This window comes from Zonotrichia albicollis, chromosome 1, assembly GCF_047830755.1.
Source record: "Zonotrichia albicollis isolate bZonAlb1 chromosome 1, bZonAlb1.hap1, whole genome shotgun sequence".
In the NCBI taxonomy this organism is placed as follows: domain Eukaryota; kingdom Metazoa; phylum Chordata; class Aves; order Passeriformes; family Passerellidae; genus Zonotrichia; species Zonotrichia albicollis.
The window spans coordinates 112,830,188-112,850,985 of record NC_133819.1 but is presented as its reverse complement, the minus strand read 5'-3'; the positions used below and the strand labels follow the sequence as shown (position 1 = coordinate 112,850,985).

The 20,798-nt window shown below is 48.0% G+C and overlaps 3 protein-coding genes across 9 annotated transcripts in view; 2 read left to right on the top strand and 1 right to left on the bottom strand.

Annotated features, from left to right (window-relative positions):
* Positions 1–4,497, top strand: part of PRKDC (protein kinase, DNA-activated, catalytic subunit) — an 83,165-nt gene extending 78,668 nt beyond the window's left edge. For all 4 annotated transcript variants that reach the window (XM_026791225.2, XM_026791223.2, XM_005479282.4 and 1 more), the window contains 5 exons: positions 1,340–1,411; positions 1,566–1,767; positions 2,190–2,378; positions 2,959–3,098; positions 4,130–4,497. In XM_026791225.2, the coding sequence (XP_026647026.2) occupies positions 1,340–1,411; positions 1,566–1,767; positions 2,190–2,378; positions 2,959–3,098; positions 4,130–4,334 (808 nt within the window). In that variant the 3' untranslated portion in view covers positions 4,335–4,497. The remainder of the gene's footprint in view (positions 1–1,339; positions 1,412–1,565; positions 1,768–2,189; positions 2,379–2,958; positions 3,099–4,129) is intronic.
* An 8,097-nt stretch (positions 4,498–12,594) lies between these two features.
* CEBPD (CCAAT enhancer binding protein delta) lies at positions 12,595–14,401 on the top strand. The gene has a single exon (XM_014264338.3). The coding sequence runs from the start codon at positions 12,893–12,895 to the stop codon at positions 13,934–13,936; it is 1,044 nt and encodes a 347-aa protein (XP_014119813.1). The 5' UTR covers positions 12,595–12,892; the 3' UTR covers positions 13,937–14,401.
* A 1,532-nt stretch (positions 14,402–15,933) lies between these two features.
* Positions 15,934–20,798, bottom strand: part of SPIDR (scaffold protein involved in DNA repair) — a 196,275-nt gene continuing 191,410 nt past the window's right edge. For 3 of the 4 annotated variants that reach the window (XM_005479279.4, XM_074550682.1, XM_074550689.1), the window contains exons 18-20: positions 19,363–19,477; positions 18,813–18,866; positions 15,934–16,451 (exon numbers count right to left, since the gene is read on the bottom strand). In XM_005479279.4, coding sequence (XP_005479336.2) covers positions 16,314–16,451; positions 18,813–18,866; positions 19,363–19,477 — 307 coding nt within the window. In that variant the 3' untranslated portion in view covers positions 15,934–16,313. The remainder of the gene's footprint in view (positions 16,452–18,812; positions 18,867–19,362; positions 19,478–20,798) is intronic. The other variant, XM_074550697.1, reaches the window with a different exon arrangement.

Here is a 20,798-nt window from a genome sequence, read left to right as displayed (position 1 = left end):
CTTTCAGAGGGAAGTAGACTGGAAGGAAAGCACCCAGCACATGTCAGCTCTCACAAGCATTCAGAACTGGATATGGGCTAGGACAAAGCCTCCTTCTCCAAATCTGCATGGTCCCTCAGCACCAATTCTTTAGTTCTGTTGGTTCCCCTCGGCTGCACTACTCTCTAGTGTCAGTACAGCCTCAGCCTGCTGCTGAGAGATGTAACTGGGGCCTTAATTCCTCTGCTTTGAAGAGACTGTCCAGCCAGAAAGAACATGATTGTATTGCTTTATTAAAACTTAACCCATCAACTTAATTTGGAGGAAAATACACAAAACCACATACCTTTTGTATTTAGAAATGTCAGTCTTGGAAAAAATTGCTGGGAGAAAGAGGGAGGGTGGGGTACTTGTAATATCAGATAAAATTGGGGGGATGAACCCTTTGTGGCTTGCTGTAGTTTTTTTCAGCTGTAGCATTACACGCTGAGGCAGTCATGAGCATATCACAGAATCACAGAATAATGAGATTGGAAGAGACCTCTAAGATCATCGAGTCCAGCCTATGCCCTAACACCTCAGCTAGACTATAGCCCCAAGTGCCATGTCCAGTCTTTTTTTAAACATATCCAGAGATGGTGATTCTACCACCTCCCTGGGCAGAGCATTCCAGTGCTTTGTTATTCTTTCAGTGAAAATTTTTTTCCCAATATCCAACCTGTACCTACCTGGATGTAGCTCAAGATTGTGTCCTCTGGTTCTGTCAGTTGCTGCCCAGTGGAAGAGACCGACCTCCACCTGTGTACAGCCTCCCTTCAGGAAGTTGTAGAGAGCAATAAGGACACCTCTAAACCTCCTCTTCTCCAGTCAAAACAGCCCCAATTCCTTCAAACATTCCTCACAGGGCTTGTGTTCCAAGCCCCTCACCCTCCTTGTTGTCTCCTCTGGATGTGCTCAAGCATCTCAAAGTCCTTCCCAAACTGAGGGCCCAGCACTGGACACAGCACTCAAGGTGTGGCCTCACCAGTGCCAAGTGCAGGGGGAGAATGACCTCCCTGCTCCTGCTGGCCACACCATTCCTGATGCAGGTCAGGAGGCTCTTGGCCTTCTTGGTCACCAAGGCACATTGCTGGCTCATGTTCTGGCTGTTGACCAGCACCTCCAGGTCCCTTTCCACCTGAACACTGTCCAGCCACACTGTCCCCAGCTTGTAACGTTGTAGGGGATTTTTGTGGCCAAAATGTAGAACTCGACATTTAGACTTCTTAAACTTCATGCTGTTGGACTCTGCCCATCTTGACTTCCAACATCCAGCAGGCTGTTACTCAGCAGCCACCTTTACTTCTCCACTACCTTGCAGGAATGCCAGCCGTACAGAAGCAGTCACTTCCTTCAAAAGCAGGGAGAGCAGCGTTCCGGAAGACCTGCTGAGGTAAGTGCTGCTGGTGGCTGGGCACTGTGAAATGAATGTTGATGTTTGTCTGCATTCAACCAGCAAGTTCTGCTTTATTAAGGAGAGGCTTTGTGAAGATGAGTTCTATTTTGTTAAGGAGAGCCTTTTTGAAGATGAATTCTGTTTTCTTAAGGAGAGCCTTTGTGAAGATGAGCACATCTCCCGAAGCCTTCCTGGCCCTGCGCTCCCACTTTGCCAGCTCCCATGCACTGATGTGCATCAGCCACTGGATACTTGGGATTGGAGACCGGCATCTGTCCAACTTCATGATTAACAAGGAGACAGGAGGCATGGTGGGAATAGACTTTGGATATGCTTTTGGTGCAGCCACACAGGTATTTGTTTTCAGCTTTTGCATTTATTATGTACAATTACACGTGTGTTCTCAGGACTAAATTTGATGTTCTTCTGTTGCCATTGTTCTGGTGCAAAATAATCTTTGCAAGTAATTTCTAGTCAATTTAATAAAATATCTGAGTCCAGATACTCTCAGACAAGCAGTGAATTACAGAACTCCACAGAGTCAGTATGGTGGTGTTTTACATGGTTCAGCTGTGGATTCAGCCACTGTCACTGAATAGTCATGACTAGAGCTTTGATGTCACAACTTGGTTCAGTTTTACTTTTCAGTGTTATTTTCAGTGAAGTGACAAAAAGGGTTTCAAAGCTTAAAAATAAAAAAATATTCCCATCTAATCCTTCAGTTCCAAGGCATCTTACTTCTTGTTTTCTTTTGACTCTCCTTCCCCTTGGCTAGTTTTTGAGTGTGCCGGAGTTGATGCCCTTTCGCCTGACTCGCCAGTTCGTTAATCTGATGATGCCGGTGAAAGAGTGGGGACTCATTTACAGCGTGATGGTGCATGCCCTGAGGGCTTACCGTTCAGATCCAGACCTCCTCATCAGCACCATGGATGTGTTTGTAAAAGAGCCTTCTTTGGACTGGAAGGTGGGGTTTTGTCCTCTTTCATTTTTCTTCATGGGGAAATTCTTAAACTGTGATAAGAATAAAACTAATGAAAAAGGAAGTATTCCTTGAGGCTCACTCTCACTACTTCTTTTATCTTTCTTTGTTTTATTAAGTTCTAAGAAAAACTGAACTTAAAAGTATTCAAAATGACAGAATTCTGTACAGATGCACAAAAAACAGTAGCATATGTCTGTGTTATCAGTGTACTGTTCTTTATCTTTCATGATAATCATAAAGACATGGGTAACTCTTGATCACGTTATGCCACTTATGGCACCAGCATAAATATTTTCAACTTTCTGCATTCAACCTCTTAAATTTACATAACAGCACTGTATATATCAAACTAATAGTTACAGAGAAAAAAATCTGCAAGTAGTTGCACTTCAGCAGCTTCAGTTGTAAAAAAGTCATAGGCAAGTTAGATGTTACCTCACTGCTTTGTCATCCACTGCATCTGCAGTTAAGATACTGGCTTGACTTGCTGTGATCTGCAGCTTAAAAGCCTTTTTCAAGTGTGTGATTTATGATAAATAGGACAAATGTATTTTCTCCCTAGAACTTTGAACAAAGACAGCTGAAAGAAGGAGGCACGTGGATTAAGGAAATAAACACATCTGAAGTAAACTGGTACCCTTTGCAAAAAGTTAACTATGTCAGAAGAAAGCTTACAGGTGCCAATCCAGCAGTAATCACTTGGTAAGATGCTCTCCTTTTACTTTAAACTGCTTCACTAAGAGCTTTGGAAGGCTCCTGAGTCAGATTTTGCTCCCTTTGGATAGGAGGGAGGCTAGGAAAAGAGAAGAGACAGACAGGGCAAAATTTCAGCAAACCTTCTGTCAGAATCATTTTGGTCCACATACAAGCTCTCTGAATCACCCTGCCAGCCAAAACACCAGATATCTCCCTGTGAGTTTTCTTGCTCCAGCTCAGGCCTTCTGAGCAGTTTTACTGCTCCTGGCAACACATGCCTCCCCTCCCTGTCAGACTGCTTAATCTCATGCTCCTCAATCCCTCTGTTCTTTATGTTTGTCTCCACTGCTTTCAGGGTAGGGATAATATTTAAATTAATACATGCTTCTGATGGAGGATTGCTTGAAATGGAACCTGTACCAGCTGTAGGGGAGGCATGGAGGAAAGCTGCTTACCAGAAACATCAAATTCAAATCTGGTGGCATTCTCAGGTTATTTATGTCAGTCTAGTCAAGTCTGGCTCAAGCCAGAATGTCTTTTAAGTTCAGTTAAAAGTACAATTAATCCCTTCCATCCTCTCTTAAAAAGTCATTTTGGAATTAATCAGGGGAAAGACAGAAAAGCAAAGAAAGCCAGCCTGTTTTAAAACCATACAAATATTGAAAAGTGCAGGACTTGGGAGGAGTCCCTTTTGCGGTCAAGGCTGAACTGAAAGAGGCAGCAAAATACTTGTTACAGGCACAAATCAGGAGAGCAGGTAAAGAGATCAGCAGCTTGGATGTGAACTGCTGCATCTGTCTTCCAGCTGGAGACCCTTGACAAGACTGGCCTACTATGGTAAATACCCACTATTTGTAAAGGACCCCTGAAACCTCCAGTCTTCACTGGCCAAGCCTTGTACAGCTTTTGAGCAGCCTCTACATCTTGATCTCAATTCAAGCTTTATTTTTCAAGTGCTGTTTTGTATTTTAAAATCCATCTCAGGTTTTTTGCTTGTTTCTTTTAGTGAGAGCTTATTTTTGTGTTCTCAATTTCAGCGATGAGCTGCGCCTGGGCCATGAGAGGTCGCCTGCTTATAATGATTTTGCAGCTGTGGCTCGTGGTAACTCTAATCATGATGTCAGAGCCAAAGAGCCAGAGGATGGACTTTCAGAGGAGACCCAAGTGAGATGCCTCATCGATCAAGCAACAGACCCCAATATTCTTGGCAGAGTCTGGGAAGGATGGGAACCCTGGATGTGAGGAACTGCCATCTACAACCCTGTCTGCCAAGGGACTTGTACCCTAAAACACAGCTGCAACCAGATCAGAATTTTAAGGCCAAAAAGGGAAAAAACTTCTAACTATTTTTATCATCAGTTAACTTGACTAATAGAGAAAATAAACTTTTTGTATTAAAGCTGTATTCAAAGAGTGATTTTTGTTTCTTTTTTTTATTATTATTTTTCTTGCGTGTGGTTCCGTAACAAAGCAGCTTTATTGTCTTTGTGTTAAAATCAATGTGGAAAGAACTGGGGAGGCTATAGAGCTTAAAGGTTTATTTGAAAAGAACTGAGATCCTTCAGTGGAAAGCACAATTCATACCACGCAAACTTGTGGGGTGCAGTGATGTAGTGAGTCTGTGCTTTCTTTTGCAGAGACCTTGATGACAATCAACTGAAACCATTCTGCAGCCACATATTATTTGTAGTTAAAACTTGAAGATTTTCATATCAGTAGTATCAGTGGGCCACATGGTGAAATTAAACAGAAAATGGCTCTTAGCTGTAGATAACACCTAAAGTATCTGCACAGCTTTTGCATTACTGGATAACAAGATAGTAATGATGAGACTGTTTTTAGCAATTAGAGGTTATACCCTGTTATCTTTGTCCTTTGGAAGTCTGCACTGCTCACAATGTGTTATTTCCAAATTATTGTTTGGCCCAAGCCAGAAGTAGCCACTGCCGACAGAGCTGAGCACGGTAAGCTGCTTGCCGTAAATGCAGCACAGCACAGCAATGTCTGCTGCACTTTGGAATTTGCCTATGCCAAACTGTGGAGCTTGTGCCAGATGTGACTCTCTGTCTCCAGCAGCCAGTTCTCAGGTGTGCTGCCTTTGGCTAGGATTGAGTTCATTTTCTGCAGAGTAGCTGGAGTGGGGCTGTGGTTTGGATTTGTGCTGGAGACTGTGGATAACACGGGGATGTTTCATTGCTGCTGAGCAGGGCTTGCACAGAGGCAAGGCTGCTTCTGCCTCTCACACCATGAGGAGCCCAGGGGAGCACAGCCAGGATAGCTGACTCCAACTCACCCAAGGGCTATCACATACCAGAGGGTGTCGTGCTCAGCATGCAGAGCTGGGGGAAGAAGGAGAAAGAGGGGGAGATGTTCAGAGTAATGGTGTTTGTCTTCCCAAGTCACCATCGTCCCAGCTTTCCCGGGGAGGGCTGACCACCGGCCTGCCTGTGGGAAGTGGTGAATGAATTCCTTGTTTTGCTTTGCTTTTGTGCACAGCTTTTGCTTTAACCTATTCCCTGTCTTGATCCCAGCCCCTGAGTTTTCTCTCTTTCCAGTTCTCTCTGTGGGGATTGAGGAGAAGCTCTGTGGGGCTTAGCTCCCAGCTGAGCTTAAAGCTGCAGCATAGGCAGTGAGGGAGAAAGAGAACTCTCTCAAGCACTACTGTTGCTCATTACCCAGATTTACTGCAGGATATAGATTTAATTGAGGCTTTTAATAATTATCATAAAGGGTGTAATAAAAATGAGTCTTTGCCCTTTCACTATCTACAAGGTTTCCCTCCTGCCTCTGTGGCACTGAGGCAGTTCTGGTCTCACTGAGGGCCACGTCTGCTGCTGGCACCAGTCTCCAATGAATGTGTCAGCTGGAGAGTAGAGAAATCTGCCTCCTAGATACAACTCCATGAAAAACTCACAATGAGGAAGATTGCTGAGGCCTAAAGAATGGGGAGGGAGCTTTTCTGTTTCAAATACTTTCCAGCAACAACTACTATTTATTCTCTTTCTTCTTAATAAGCATACTCAATGGTTTCTGTCAATATTGTTATAAATCAAGAAATTCAAAACACTTTTATCACTTTATTAGTCAAAAATGTTGTTTGGATGTATTTTTGTAGAGGAAACATTGAAAAATATAAATAAACTTTCATCTGTATATCTCATTTAAAAAGTGAATTTAGGGCACTTAATCACAAAATGCTTCCACATTTACCCATTTATAGAGATGGTAATTAGTGGACAGTAAGGCGGGATTTTATTTTTTTATAAAAGAGTTTGATACAGTCTGTTCTTATATACACTTCAGTAAGATGTCATGGTGCTTTGTTCTTTTGATCTCTGCTAACAATTAGGACTGCAATCTCATGACTAAAACTTGGTCAGGTGAGGTACCCTGGCTTTCTTGCTGTCACTCTACAAATATGAGAAAGTTTAAAGCACAATAAAAAAGGCAACATGAAAAGGCAGGAGACATTTGGAAATTAAGTGGCTGGGTGTACGAGGTGTTTAATGGCACTTCTGGCACATACCTCAGATAGTTGCTGGGTACTTTGACCTGCACTGCAGAGGACAAAGTTTAGGTTTATACTTTAACGAGGCTCTTCTCCTAGTGCTCCTGATAGCCTCAGCAGCAGCAGATGTTTGTGCACAGCAGGCTCCCTCCCTGGCCTTTGGGAAGGGGAGCTCGAGTGCAGCCTGGCCCTTCCAGGGGGAGCGGGCTGGGGTCACCACCCAGGGCCCCCTGAGCTCCATGGCAAACAGCCCTCAGGCTGGGGGTGAAAACCTGACACAGGAAAAGTGACACGGGCTTAGAAGTGTTCATGACAATTTAAATAGTTAAAAGCTCCATTTTGGCCCTAGAATAAGCTCCATAGTGGGAAGCCTCGGCCACGTCAGCCCTTATTAGTCATGTGTTTGTCAAGCTCATGTGTCAGCTGAGGCACAAAGCACGAGGCTGCTGGGCCTTCAACACAGAGACACATCCTGTGCACAGCAAGCGGAGTTTCCCTAACTTTCTTTAGGGAGCTTTCACCATGCAGCTGAATGGTCCTGGAAATAACCAGCACAAGTGAATGGCAGCTGCTGTCACCAGGCCTGGCTGCTCTCAGCAAGATGCAGCAGCAGCTAAGTGGAAAGGCTGCAGCCAGCCTGTGAAGCAGCAAGAATAGTGCAAAAATGCAACCCTCACATTGCTGGGCTCAGTGCTTTACAGGGCAGGTTTATTTGGCTCCCAGAAAAGAGTTAAGATGATGTGAAGATCAGAGTTAGAGAGTGAATCGGTCTCATGATGCAAAACAAAACTTGGGAGCTATTCACAAGCACAGCAGAGTATTTCCTTCTCAGATTGAATAACCAGATGGATGGGCACTATATCTGGAAACCCATTTGTTGTATCTAAAACGTTATGTAAAACATTAGCATATATTCTCACTAGGTTTTTCTGAGAGTATAGAATGAATGATGTCATGTTTAAGCTAATCTTTACCATCCCTGCCAATCTTATAATTTCCTTCTAGCTAAGAATAACAGTACTGCTGAATCCAGAGGAAAACTCTGGAACTGCCACCTACTGTCCCCTTTCCCAGCTGGTAGAGAGGTTTCTGCATGCTGTTCTTGTGCTCAGGATTTTCCCCCTTAGACCCCACCACTGCCCCCCAGTTTAAATGTTATCTTGAGGTCTCTGTGGTTGAGAGGTGATACAGCACCAGCACACATTTGGGCACAGGAAGGAGGGTAAGAGCTTTCCACAAAAGCAATAAATGGGGCTCATATCCAGTCATGGAATAAGGAATTTCCTTCAGCTCTTCTGGTCTCACACTTAAGGTTTGGCCAGCTGCTTCCAAAAGTAAGCATCTATATATAGAGACACTTGTCCCCAGAACCCTTGATTTTAAAATCAAGGATAAGGATTTATTACCTCTAAAAAATCTAAGGATTTTTTTCCCCTGAGGCTGAGGGTCTGCAGAGTCACTTTGTTAATACTGTGCCTCATCTGGAAATTACATGGGCTTTAAAAATTTCATTTTTAAGTTCTGCTGCCTGTAAGAAATGGCACCAATGCAGAGAGCTCATACCCTGGCAGACACCCACAGCACCAAATGGTGTCACTGGTGTTGTAGCAAAACTACCAAAGAGCCACACCTTATGTCAAACAAAGATGTGTCCAGCTAGGGTGTTTAGAGGGTATAAGAGAATACCCCTCTTATTGCAAAAAAGGTGGGAAGATTTTTGGGCCACAGAGATGATCAAGGAGCTGAAGCACCTCTCCAGTGAAGGCAGGCTGAGAGGTTTGTAAGCCTGGGGAAAAGAAGGTTCTCGGGAGACTCTATTGCAGCCTTTCAGTGCCTAAAGGGAGCTTGCAGGAAAGACTGAGAGGGAATTTCTATCAAGGTCTGTTGTGACAGGACAAGGAGCAATGGTTTTAAACTGAAAGTAGTTAGGTTTATATTAGATATTAGGAGGAATTTCTTCCCTGTGAAAGTGATGAGACACAGGAACAGAAAAGGCATGGATGTTCCACCCCTGGAAGTGCTCAAGGCCAGGTTGGATGGGGCTCTGAGCAACCTGATCTAGTGGAAGTTGCCCCGGCCCATGGCAGGGGTGTTGAACTAGATGATCTTTAAGGTTCCTTCCAACCCCAACCATTCTGATAACATGAAGGAGTGGCCATAAGGGACTGGAAAAGTTTTGGTTACAGTTTCCACATTATTTACAGGGTGGGGTTTTTCTTCATCTTTTTGATGGGATAGGAGAGGGCAACATTGACTCTACTTGTCCATTACACTCACAGTAAATTACAGCACACAAGATTTCATTTGATTACACAGAAGATGTAGCTGTCAATTTGATCATGTGAATGGAAATCCATGTAAAATCTGTGTCAGGAAAAAGTTCTGAGTATCCACCAGGGAGTGTGAGCAAACAAGGAGCACAGGTTCTTGCTGCAGTAGCACTTGGCCTTTTGGGAGCCTGGGTATGGGGATGATCTTTTTCAGCAGCTCAGCAGCCACAGGTGCAGCTGGACAGACCCAGCCTGGGCTGACACCGCTGGGGTTTAAAAGCCTGCAGCGAGACAAAACACAGAGCTTCAACTGAAGGAGCTAAAAGGAAAAATCCTTTCAGTTACCATCAGGTTCTTCAGCTGCTAAGGCCAGGGAGGCCACAGGCAGGATCAGGATCAGTGCAATGATGTACAAGTGCAGCACAGGTGACAAGCACAGCACTGTGACAGTGTTTGAGGACAAGGCAGAGGCACGAGCCCTGGCAGAAGTGGCTGTCCAGCAGTCACACACAAGAGCCAGCACCAACCTCAGGCAGGCACTGCTCCTCCCTAGGAGTGTGCAGGCAGGTTTTTGACTCTCCCAGACAACTTGCACCTCCTCATTTACTTGTCCCATTCGCTTGTCAGCCCCCATGTGCCATTGCTGACTTCCAGCTGATTGAAAGGATGCATGCACTCCTGCTGCTTCTTGCAGGGAGCAGAAATCCAGCAAACCAGTCCTCCATCTTTCTTCCCCTTGTCAGCTTGGTCTTCACCCATGAACCCATCAGGACCTGAGGTCCTGAGGTGCTCTCTCAAGTTCATGACATCAAAAGGGGCTTAGGCTTCCCAGGCACAGCCTTGCCACGCTCCTAGTCCCACTGTCCCAAAAAGTCCTGCATGCCTGGCTGGGTTGCTGCAGGGGAGCATGCTGAGGCATTACCCTGTTTCCTCACCTTCCCTGAGTGGCCTGTCATCTATTTATGAGGAAAATGCAGTCAGAAAACAGTGTGATTTAACTGCTATCCCTGAAGGTGCTTCTCAGATTCACAGCCAGCAGTCCAGAGTAAGTTAAAGTTTTGTCCTTTTTTTGCTTCTTAGAGAAAGTTTTCTTGCCCTTTCTTGCCAGGTTTAAATACTTTCCTTGCTTTGGAGCATGAACCTCAAGCAAGTTTTAAAGAATTTATTCTGAAATTCAGATGATCACCTGCTTCTTACTGCTGTTTAAAATGACTGGATCCCAGAGACAAGCCATGACTCGGTGGGTCAGGCACTCAGTAGGACAGATGAGGGAAATCAAGGGCTTGTTTGTACTTCTCTGCCCATGAAATTACATCTGCAGATGGGAACAGATTCAGCTGCTGAGATGTCAGACAAATGCCTGCCTCCAGTGCACTGCTTTGCTAAGTGCCAGGTATCACTTGCTCACATGCTCCTGGATGCTCCACTGCAGGTGCTGCAGCACATCCTGCATGGCAGTGGGAGAACCCCCTCAAACATCCTCCTGAAATCACACATCCCAGGCCCAGCAACAAACACAACCAGCTCATCCTCCAGGGGGTGGCTCCTGCTGCTGCTTGGGTTTGTGGGACAGGCATTGACAGGTCCAGCCACGGGCCCTGAACACACCTCCAGGTCCTGAAGACCCTGCAGGCAATGCTGCACCCTCTGTGGTGGGGCTTAGGTGTGACACAGATGGCTCATACTGAGGTTTACACAGCAGTTCTGGGCCTCCTGTTGAGGGATTTTGAGGATGGGATTGCCAGGAGGCAATATGCCCAGCGGGGGTCGGGTGACCTGGCTGGGAATTCGGTGTCTTTTTTGGAGGAACACATGATGGGCATTAAATAGGCTTGTTCAGGCTGGCACGGTGGCATGCCAGCACTGCCTGACCTTTGGGGTAAGGGCTGTGCTGAGCTGGAAGTTAGACAGCTCTGCACACAAACAGTTAAGTGAGAGCTTTCCAGGACAAATCATGGTTTTCTGACTACAGTGGGTGAGATCTCACCCCTTCCAGCAGAGCAAGGGGAGAGACAGCAGATATCAGACTGCATCTCCTTTCTAACTACCTTCCCATGCCTCACAAACGCACTCCTCTGCATTTCATACAGAGTTAAAGGGTCCTGGAGCACTACGTTCCCTGCTGGATAGCCAGGCCAGGGACAGCTGGCGCCGAATTGTCCCTCATGAACAGACCCCAGGGAAGGTCTGGGGTATACAGAAGGCAAAAAATAATATGTTAAATGGTTTGGGGCATATTATTTCTTTGACAATGGGGAAAAAAAAAAGCAACTATTTCTTGTGTCACTGTTAAGTTCAGTGGTTAATGCTGGTGTAGATGGAGGTTGTGTGATCACTAACCTCTGATGAAAAAGGAGAAGAAGGTTATTTAAACACAATACATCTGGCAGCACTAGAGTTAAAAGCAAAGCCTCTGCAAGCGAAACCTTAGCTGCCAGATGTAAAACCCCACCTGCCAGGCACTGCAGCCTTACCCTGATCCCACAAGCCTTCCCACGTGGAGTTTACATCCAAGGGAGAGCATGTACCAGTCTTGTTCCCAGCTACTTATGTTCGAACACACACCCCTGTGATAAACAGCTGCGGTCCTGCAACAGCTGCGGTGGCGGCGATGGAGCCGTGCCCGGAGAGGGGCAGCGGGCCCGGCATGGCCGGCACGTCCCCACGGGCGCTCCTGAAGCCACCTCGGGGCCAGCGGTACCGCGGCCGCCGGGCACAGCTCCGTGCCAGCAGCGTCAGCTGGGCGCTGGGCTGGACACGGCGCCTGGGACAGTCCTGTCTTAAATATAGAAGGGTCTTCTGGAAGTTAAATAAATAAAAAATCATTTTAAAAATTTTAAAAAAGTAAATTTTAGGGCGTTTTGTTGCGTGTTTCTTTAACAATTCAGTTATTATTAGCACTGGGGGTAGAACCAGGGTTTTAGAAACTATTATGTAACTAGAAAACTTATCTTTTAGCTGCAAGTATTTTCAGTTTTCTGGTACTTGCCAATTTAATAGTAGTAGTTTGTGGGATGTGAGGGGGGGCAGGGGACAACAACATGCACAATAACTTAATGTAAGGTTTTAAGAGGCATAACTTCATGCAGACGGTGTGAGGCAGCTAAAGATGCCTCAGAGACCCCTGTCCCACCAGAGGGTCCCGCCAGAAGAAGCCCGGGTGTCCCTCCTCTCCCCGGAGCGGGGATTTGCATCCTGCTCGGGGGAAGCTGCCCGCGCTCCAGCGGAGGGAGCTGAGCCTCGGGAGGGCGCTCGGGTGATGCGCACGGACACGCGTGGGGCCGGCAGCATCCTCCGGTATCGCTCCGTCCTGGCGCCGCCGGGAAGCGCGTGGGGGATGCAGCGTGGTGCTGCTGGGGTAAAATCGGCTTTTTCAGGCAGCTTTTCCGCCGGTCCGCGGGAAAGGGAAAACCAACGCTCAGCCGGGGGAATGGGGGGTGCCGGTACCGGCGTCGGGGCAGCGCTCTCCCGGACGGGACGGTGCGGAGAGGGCGGCAGACGCCCGAAAGGCGCCCGCACCGTCCCGTGCCCGCGTTGGGGCAGCTCGGACCGCGGCCACCGTCGGCCGGGAGGTGGCAGCTCGCTGCGGCGGCAGCCCGGCCTCCGCGGCCACGCACCCCACCCGCTCCCGCCCCCGGGTCCCCGGGGGTGCCGGGAACATCGCTCCCCGTCATTGGGGCAGGAGGCGGGGCCCGCGCCGTATAAGAAGGGACCGAGCGGGCGTTTCACTCCCAGGTCCTGAGCCGCCTTGTCCCATCCCCGCCTCCTACCGCCGCTCACGGCGTGACCCGAGCCCGGATCGGCCCCCTCGGGGAGGCGGCGGCGGGGCAGCAGCGGCAGCGCCGGTGCCACCGAGCAGCAGCGGCAGCGGTGTGAGCAGCGGCAGCAGCAGCAGGAGCAGCCCCGCTCCCACCTGCCCGTGCCAGAGGCTGGAGCTGCGCCCGTGGCGGAGGAGCCGCGTTTGGTGCCCGCGCCCCGGAGCCCCCGCGCCGCGGCCGTGCGGCGCCGCGTCCCGCTCGCCCATGAGCGCCGCCGCTCTCTACAGCCTGGACTCCCCGGCATGCTATAAGAGCTGGTGCCTGGAGCCCGCCAACTTCTACGACGCCAAGGTGGGCAGCGGCGGCGGGCCGGGTCCCGCCTGCAAGCCGGGCGCCCGCGGCGGCTGCGGGATGAGCGGCGAGGAGGCGGGGGGCGGCCTGGGCGGCAGCGGCACCAACCTGGCGGAGCTGAGCGCCGCCGCCCCGGCCATGTACGAGGACGAGAGCGCCATCGACTTCAGCTCCTACATTGACTCCATGTCCGCCGTGCCCAACCTAGAGCTCTGCAACGACGAGCTCTTCGCCGACCTCTTCAACAGCAACCACAAGCCCGAGCGGGGCGGGGAATACGGCGAGTACTTGCCACCGGGCGGCGGCGCCGGCCGCGACCCCGCCAAGGACCTCGGCGCTGCCATGACCACCCTGCTGGGCTCCGAGCCCCGCACCGCCTCCTCCTCCTCCTCCTCCTCCTCCTCCTCCTCCTTCTCCTCCCGCGGCGCTCTGAAGCAGGAGCCGGACTGGAGCGACAGCGACCTCTCCTCCTCGCTGCTGCCCTCGCAGATCGCCACCTGCGCGCAGACCATCATGAACCTGAGCGGGCAGCCCACGCCGCCCACGTCCCCCGAGCCTCCGGGCAGCAGCTCCCCCTCCAGCTGCAGCACCCGCTCGCCGGGCCCCGGGGCCGCCGCCGCCGTGCCCGGGCCGGCGCAGGGCGTCCCGCAGCCCATTGCCGCCGCTGCCGCCGGCGGGGGCAAGGAGCGCGGCGGCAAGAAGTGCGTGGACAGGTTTAGCCCCGAGTACCGGCAGCGCCGGGAGCGCAACAACATCGCCGTGCGCAAGAGCCGCGACAAGGCGAAGCGGCGCAACCAGGAGATGCAGCAGAAGCTGCTGGAGCTTTCGGCCGAGAACGAGAAGCTGCACAAGAAGATCGAGCAGCTCACCCGGGACTTGACCAGCCTCCGGCACTTCTTCAAGCAGCTGCCCAGCGCTTCTTTCCTGCAGCCCGGCTCGGGCACCGACTGCCGGTAACCGGGGGGGAGCGGGACGGAGAGACGGACTCCGGGAGACGGTGGATAAATACCTCAGAGGGCCGGGCCGAGCCCCGCCGTGCCGGGCCGTGCCGGGCCGGGCCGGGCCGCGGCAGGAGGCGCGGAGCCGCGGCGGGACCTGCCGGCCCGCGGCCGCGCTCGGGATGCGGCAGCGACGTGGAGCGATGCCTGGGTCTTTCACCACGAAACTTGCGAAAAAGGGAAAAAAAGCTAAATATATTATTTTTTTTTCTTCTCTCCCCTTAAATTATTTTTGTAATGGTAGTTTTCGTCTTTTCTACATTTTACTCATACCGATGCAGCTATGGTACATCTGTTAAAGTGATTCAAAATCCCATGTATTTTAGACAGTAGGATGGAAAAAAAAAAAAAGACTGAGCATGCCCAACCTTTTATATCAATTTTTACAGCATTTCTAAGAATAAAGAAAAGCATTTTAAATCCACCCTGCTCTCGTTTGCTCTGTGTCGTGACACAAGGGGCTGGCGGCGGGGAAAGCTGTGCTGCCCGGGAGGGGGCTGAACGCGGGCGGGGACACGGAGAGGGGGTCCCAGGGGCCGAGAGAGGGGCTGAGGGCAAGCGAGGGGCGCTGCGTTACTTCCCAAAGCATCCAGAGAGCGATGAAGGGGTGGGAACAGCCGTGAGACCCCTCCTCGCTCGGCGGGGTGCCTGCGAGGCCGGCTCCCCCCGGAGCGCATCCTGAGCCCGAGTGCTGAGTCAGGGCTTGCCGTGCGCTGGGGGGACCGAGCAGCTGCACATCAACGCAGACTGCTCTGTGAGCAGGACTCTGCCAGAAATACCGTACTCTATATCTCAAAAAAATAAAGAAAAAGTGCATAGGACTAGAAGAACATAATTAAAAGAATGCCACTAGTTAAAATTCCCGTTAAAAAAACTTCCGAGGGGTTTCCATTCTAGATAACGCAGAGTTGCACCTACACTACCATGTTCCCTAGCAGGGAGCAGAGCTCACCTCTGCAGTGAGTCTCAGAGGTGAGAGGTGTCCATGCACCCTCAGGCTTCAGCAGGAGCTGGGCACTTTCACTGATCCTGGCTAGTGAAAGTGAGAGTGGGCAACTGCTGCTCGTCACGGAGCCAGTGGTCACAAAGACTTTCCCTGATCCCTGCTAGTGACAGAGCGGCAAGGCAACGCTGCTGCTCGTCGCTGAGAGAGTGAACAGATCACAGAAGGTCGGACAACTTGTCTAAATTTCAGTAGTGCCGTGTTAGAGCATCTACAGCATCTCTGGGGCACTGGCAGGAAAATGGCCTGGCACAACAAGCACCTCCAGTTTTCTCAGATTCAGGTCTTAAATGGTTTTGAAGGGGCAACCCCAGTCTCACATAGAGACCTCTACAGGAATGGGCTGTCATCTCCTTTTTCCTTACAGGGAGACAGGTAAGAGGATGAAATGCTTGGAGGAGGTGGTGAAAAAAGGGGAATTCAAAAGCTGGGTCATTCCTTTAGTAATTGTGACGTCCTTTTCACTATTGGCTTGAGCCGCAGAAATGACCAGTGTGGCAAGTTTGCTGCTCCTTCTCTGCTGGTTAATCACACACGGGACCTGCACTAAAACCTCCTCTAAGCTGTAAGGGGCATTTAAACACTGAAAGAGTAAGGGGGAAAAAACCCCATGCAGTCTCTAATTCTTATAATATTAATTCTTGCAACGCACACGGAGGGAGATTCTGGCATTTATCTGATCTGTAGCCTCCACAGCCTGGGTGGGGGTTGTTGCGTGGCCTACAACACAGTGTGCTGCTTGCCCATAAAAGAAGCTGCAGTGAAACACCTGCTTTGTGGGAAGCTACAGATAACACACAACTTCTCTGCTGAGAGACCAATTAGCTGTAAAACATTAACTTCATATGTGTTCAAATCTGTCTTTATAACAACTACTGCTAAGTGTTAACTCAGAATTGACAAACCACGGCAGTGTTCTGCAGCAGGTCTGGGATTCACTGATAAAACTCAGCTTAAACCAAAAGCCATAGCAAGGTATTTATTTCAAAAATATCAGTAAAATTTTTTCCAGTGACACATAATAAATACAGTATTATTAAAAATAAACCACAACCAGATTCAAAACTTACAGAAAAAGATGTTTTACGTTACATAACAGCGAACATGACAAAGAACTGTATTCTTAGATTCTGCTCTGATCAGAAAATAAAGAGTTCAGAAAGTTGAACAATATATAGACTTTTTTTCAGTGTTAGCACAATGTGCTTTATAAATCACAGTTTTAATAAACTATCTTAATGCTTATCACCCTTGCATTATACATTATCTGTGGCACTAGTTAACAGATAATCACATTACAAAGTCCACAGATACCATAATAGCTGACTAGAGTTCAACTCTCTCTTGCTGCTGCAGCTTCCAGAAGAACAATTTCCTCCAGCACAACGCAGTTGGGGTGGCTGATTATGGAGAGGACGTAGCAGTGCAATAACCCCACCTCCTTTCCCAGCACGCTCTGCACCTCGTAAGTCTGCAGGAATAAAAGCATGGTGAGTAAAACAAACAGTGCTGGACGTTCTGTTCTAGGCAGCATTCAGCTGGGAAGATGCAGCATGCAGGATCCTCTTCCAACTGACAATTTTTTTAAAGGACTCGGAAAGTGCATTAGAACTAATGGAAAGAATGAATATATTAGATTTTCAGTAATTAGATCACACTCCTGTCTCAGTTGCTGCCCTAGCAGGCTTTAAAAATGAGCTGTTTCAAAAAGAAAAAAGTTACTGTGACTTTGAACTCAGTTTTGCTAAGCATAACCTATACATGTTCCCTTTACCTTCCTTTCTGACACTTGCAGGACTTCATGCCTGCTGGCAATGTCTACATACATTGATTAGCTGAGCTAACTTACCCACTAAAGGAAAAAAAAAACATTTTGTAACCCTTCTTACTCTCCTTCCTCTCCCCCCTTTTAACTTTTTGCTGTTCATGCATTACCACCAGCAGCACCAACACAGTCCCTCGTGTTTAATGATCCAACCAATTTCACCCACGAGTTGTGCCTGAGTGAATTTGCAGAGGCTGTGCTCTGTGTGGAGGAGAGGGATGCAAGGCTGGCACGGCTGCACCAAGAGCAGCAGCACGTTAACACAAGACCTCGTAACACTCACAGCAGATATTTCACTTGAGAGGGTGTCTCAGGTTCACATCCATTTCTGACCCTAACAGGCCTTGCCTATGACAACTGTGCCCCTCCTTCATCTGCACTGTGCTTCTGTACAGGTATGTGATACCCATGGTGTTGCCTGGTTCAAGGTATAAACAATCTTTTTTTTATTTTTTTTCCTGGATTATTTTTCCCCCAGACCGGTTCTGCAGTCCAGTTTGCAGTGCAGCTGCACAAACAACTCTCCTGGTGCAGCAGAAGGGCTGCCACAAGGAGAAGAACACGTAGCCAGGGCCAGTGACGGCTAAAACCAACCTCCCTGCCAAAAGAATTGATTGCAAAGCTGCACCCTTAGAAACTTTTGCGGCTCTGGCAAAGAAATGCCACCTCAAGTGGTATTTCTTGTGACTAATCTTTATCTCTGTGTTTCAGCTGGGGAAGAAAAAAAATCTGAGTTGCCAGACCTTTAAATACTGGCTGAATATACACTGAAATGTGAAAAAGAGATTGTTTGAATTCTAATAACTCGAAAAAGAATTATGTTTTGCCAGTCTGTAACCAAACCAGACACATCCTGTAAAACTCAGCAAGACTTAACTGCTATTAAAGGAGTAAACACATTTAGGAAATTTCTTGTATCTATTTGCTTAAATGAAATATACACCCTCCACCAGCATAAGAAAAGTAATTTATTATTTCAGAGTAACTTTCCACTTTAAATATTACCCACACATCCCACTAAAAGCATGGAACATGTAATAGGAAAATGCTGGAAAACTTGTAAGACAGGGAAAGCAAACTGACCCCAGTGCATATCACCCAACTGAAGATATTTAACTGGGATGATTAAACAAGACAACAAACCGACCTTTGCTCCCGTTCACGTGCAAGGGAGAGGGAAAATCTTGGAATCCTAATTGGACTTAATGACTTTGTGAAGGCTGCAGAGCATCCAGCAGCCAATGCCAGCCAGGCACCTACCTGAGTGCCTCCCTCACCCATGGCAAATCTGGGTCACTGTGCCAAGTGTCAGGGTTCTTCTGATAGCTCAGATTAAAGGAGTAAATACTTGGCGATTACATAAACTGTACTTTAGCCCATGGATCTCCGTGGCTCATGTGTGCTTCATTCATACAACTATCAATAATATCTTGGATGCATTTTGCAAATTCTTCTCCTATTTCCACCTGCCAGTACTCTCAGTGTTGTGCTGGTACAAAGTGGCTGTGGTTTATGGGATTTAGAAGACCAGATCCAAAAGGTGGGATGCTTGGGGGGTATCTTTGCTGTCTTTGGATCAGAGAACAGGGTCAAGCCCAGCACTGCCTGTGGCAGCTCTGAGTGCTGTTTGCAAGCTGCTCTGCAGATCCACAGCTGAGCTGAAGCCACACAGCCCATCTGCTGCATCCCCTTCTGAAAAGGAGGGTGTGAGTCTGATGAGATGGCAGGGCATCAGCAGCTGGAAGGTGGGACTGCCAAAGGGCACAGCCCACAAAGTCACAGCCTGGACATGGGGAAAAAAATAATTTCACTTGTAGTGAAATCTCCTACCACTCCTAGTGCAGTTCTGAAGTGAACTGCCTGGAAAGTCAGAATCTCCACCACTGGAGATTTTCAAGACCCTGCCACCACAAGTCATGGCTGACCTGCCATACCTGACATTGGTACTCTGCCTTTGCATTAAGTTCTGTAGTTTAACTTCCTTTGGTCAGCATTCATTATACCTACCCCATCCTCACTGGCAGAGGACATCAGGAGAGAGGAGATTGTCTTTTGCAACAGCTGGAAGGAGAAAATTCACAGGTTTTGTTCATGGCAAAAATCTCACATGTGCAAAAAACATTCTGTTTGCAGTCACATAGAATAAACATTTATCATTTTAATATCAAACAGTTTTGTTTCTCTGGCCAAGAACGCAGAGGAGAGGTGACACAAAGATGTTCAGAATGGAAGTCTAAAATACACATTCCTTTTAGACTGTGTAGACTGAGGTTTCCAAAGGCCCAGCCTAACAAATCCCTTCATCTGGGCCATAGAACCATTTGCAAACCTCACTGAGGGTGAACTCCATGACTGCATTATTTGAGCAAGACCTGGGAACTGGGTTCTTAGTCCAACAAAACACAAATTTAGTATTAGATTAAATTATGGGACAGTCTTGCATATTTTAATTTGTCTTCCGACAGAACTGTTCACAGAAGTGTGGTTTAGGATACCTATGTGTCTGCACATCTGGTCTCACTGCACCTGACACACCAGCCCTTTTTTCAAGCCATACCTTCACTTTTACTGTACTTTGAGATCGGGATGGACAGCTCAAGAAGACTTCCAGCTGCATTTTCAGAACTGGTGTTGTGACAACTTCAGAGCACTGGTTGCAATATAGCAACTCTCTGAAACACACAAAATAATGATGGAAAAACATAGAGAAACAAACAAGCTATCAGTCATAAATAAAAATAAATAGAACCCCAATTAGTGTATTCCCTAAAATACTTTGCTGGTAGATTTTAGTAGCAAAGCCCTGGTAGAGACTCAGTTGATAACAGAAAATAGAACTTTTCTATTGGCAGTAACTCTCCTGGAGGACCTAAACTCTTCTGGCAAAAGGATCTTCCTTTTATAATTTCTGGCAGCATGAAGAGAGGTTGCTATTTATAGTCACCCCGCTTAAGCAAATATTAATCTCATAACCTCCTAAAAGTTATGGCAAAAGAAAATCTGTAGTATAGATTTGGCTGAAGTGAATTATTGACTTAGGCCCTCGTTCAGCAAACGTTCAATGTTTTCAGTGCACTCTTAAGTCATGCACAGAGTTAAGCTCAGCTATAAGCACTTGTTGGAAGCACTTCTTAAACAAATATTGATACTTCATTTGTTCTCCAAATGAAGCAAAAGTGTCCTTCACAGGTGAGATACTTTTTTAATTGGACTACACTACCATGTGAACACAGACACATCCTTATTTTTAACATGACAGTATAACAGAGGACACCTGGTTTTGATTTTCAGCCTTTTTTGGTACAACAAAGCACAAATGGCAAATCTTCTCATATTTAGGAAAATATCTATTTCAATAAGAACAACACAACTTCTTACAATTTTTATAAGATTTTTCAGTAGACCTTCCTTCCTTCCTTCCTTCCTTCCTTCCTTCCTTCCTTCCTTCCTTCCTTCCTTCCTTCCTTCCTTCCTTCCTTCCTTCCTTCCTTCCTTCCTTCCTTCCTTCCCCTTCCTTCCCCTCCCCTCCCCTCCCCTCCCTTCCCTTCCCTTCCCTTCCCTTCCCTTCCCTTCCCTTCCCTTCCCTTCCCTTCCCTTCCCTTCCCTTCCCTTCCCTTCCCTTCCCTTCCCTTCCCTTCCCTTCCCTTCCCTTCCCTTCCCTTCCCTTCCCTTCCCTTCCCTTCCCTTCCCTTCCCTTCCCTTCCCTTCCCTTCCCTTCCCTTCCCTTCCCTTCCCTTCCCTTCCCTTCCCTTCTTTCCTCTCCTTCCTTTCCTTCCTTCCTCTCCCTCCATCCCTCCCTTCCACATTATGACTGCTCTTATTCCTTGGGCTTTTATTCCACCAGGAATCTCACACTCTGCAAGCACAAGCTGCCTAGGCAGCTGCAGGGGAGGCTTTCCAAAATTATGTCAGTCAGTGTGACACAGGTTCAGCATTTCAGGTGGCAACAGGTCCTGTAGGATCAGTCCTCACATTCAGGACAAGCATACTGCC

What these genes read in the sequence shown, in the direction of transcription:
- CEBPD (XM_014264338.3), top strand. Translation starts at nt 12,893, where the DNA reads ATGAGCGCCGCCGCTCTCTACAGCCTGGACTCCCCGGCATGCTATAAG.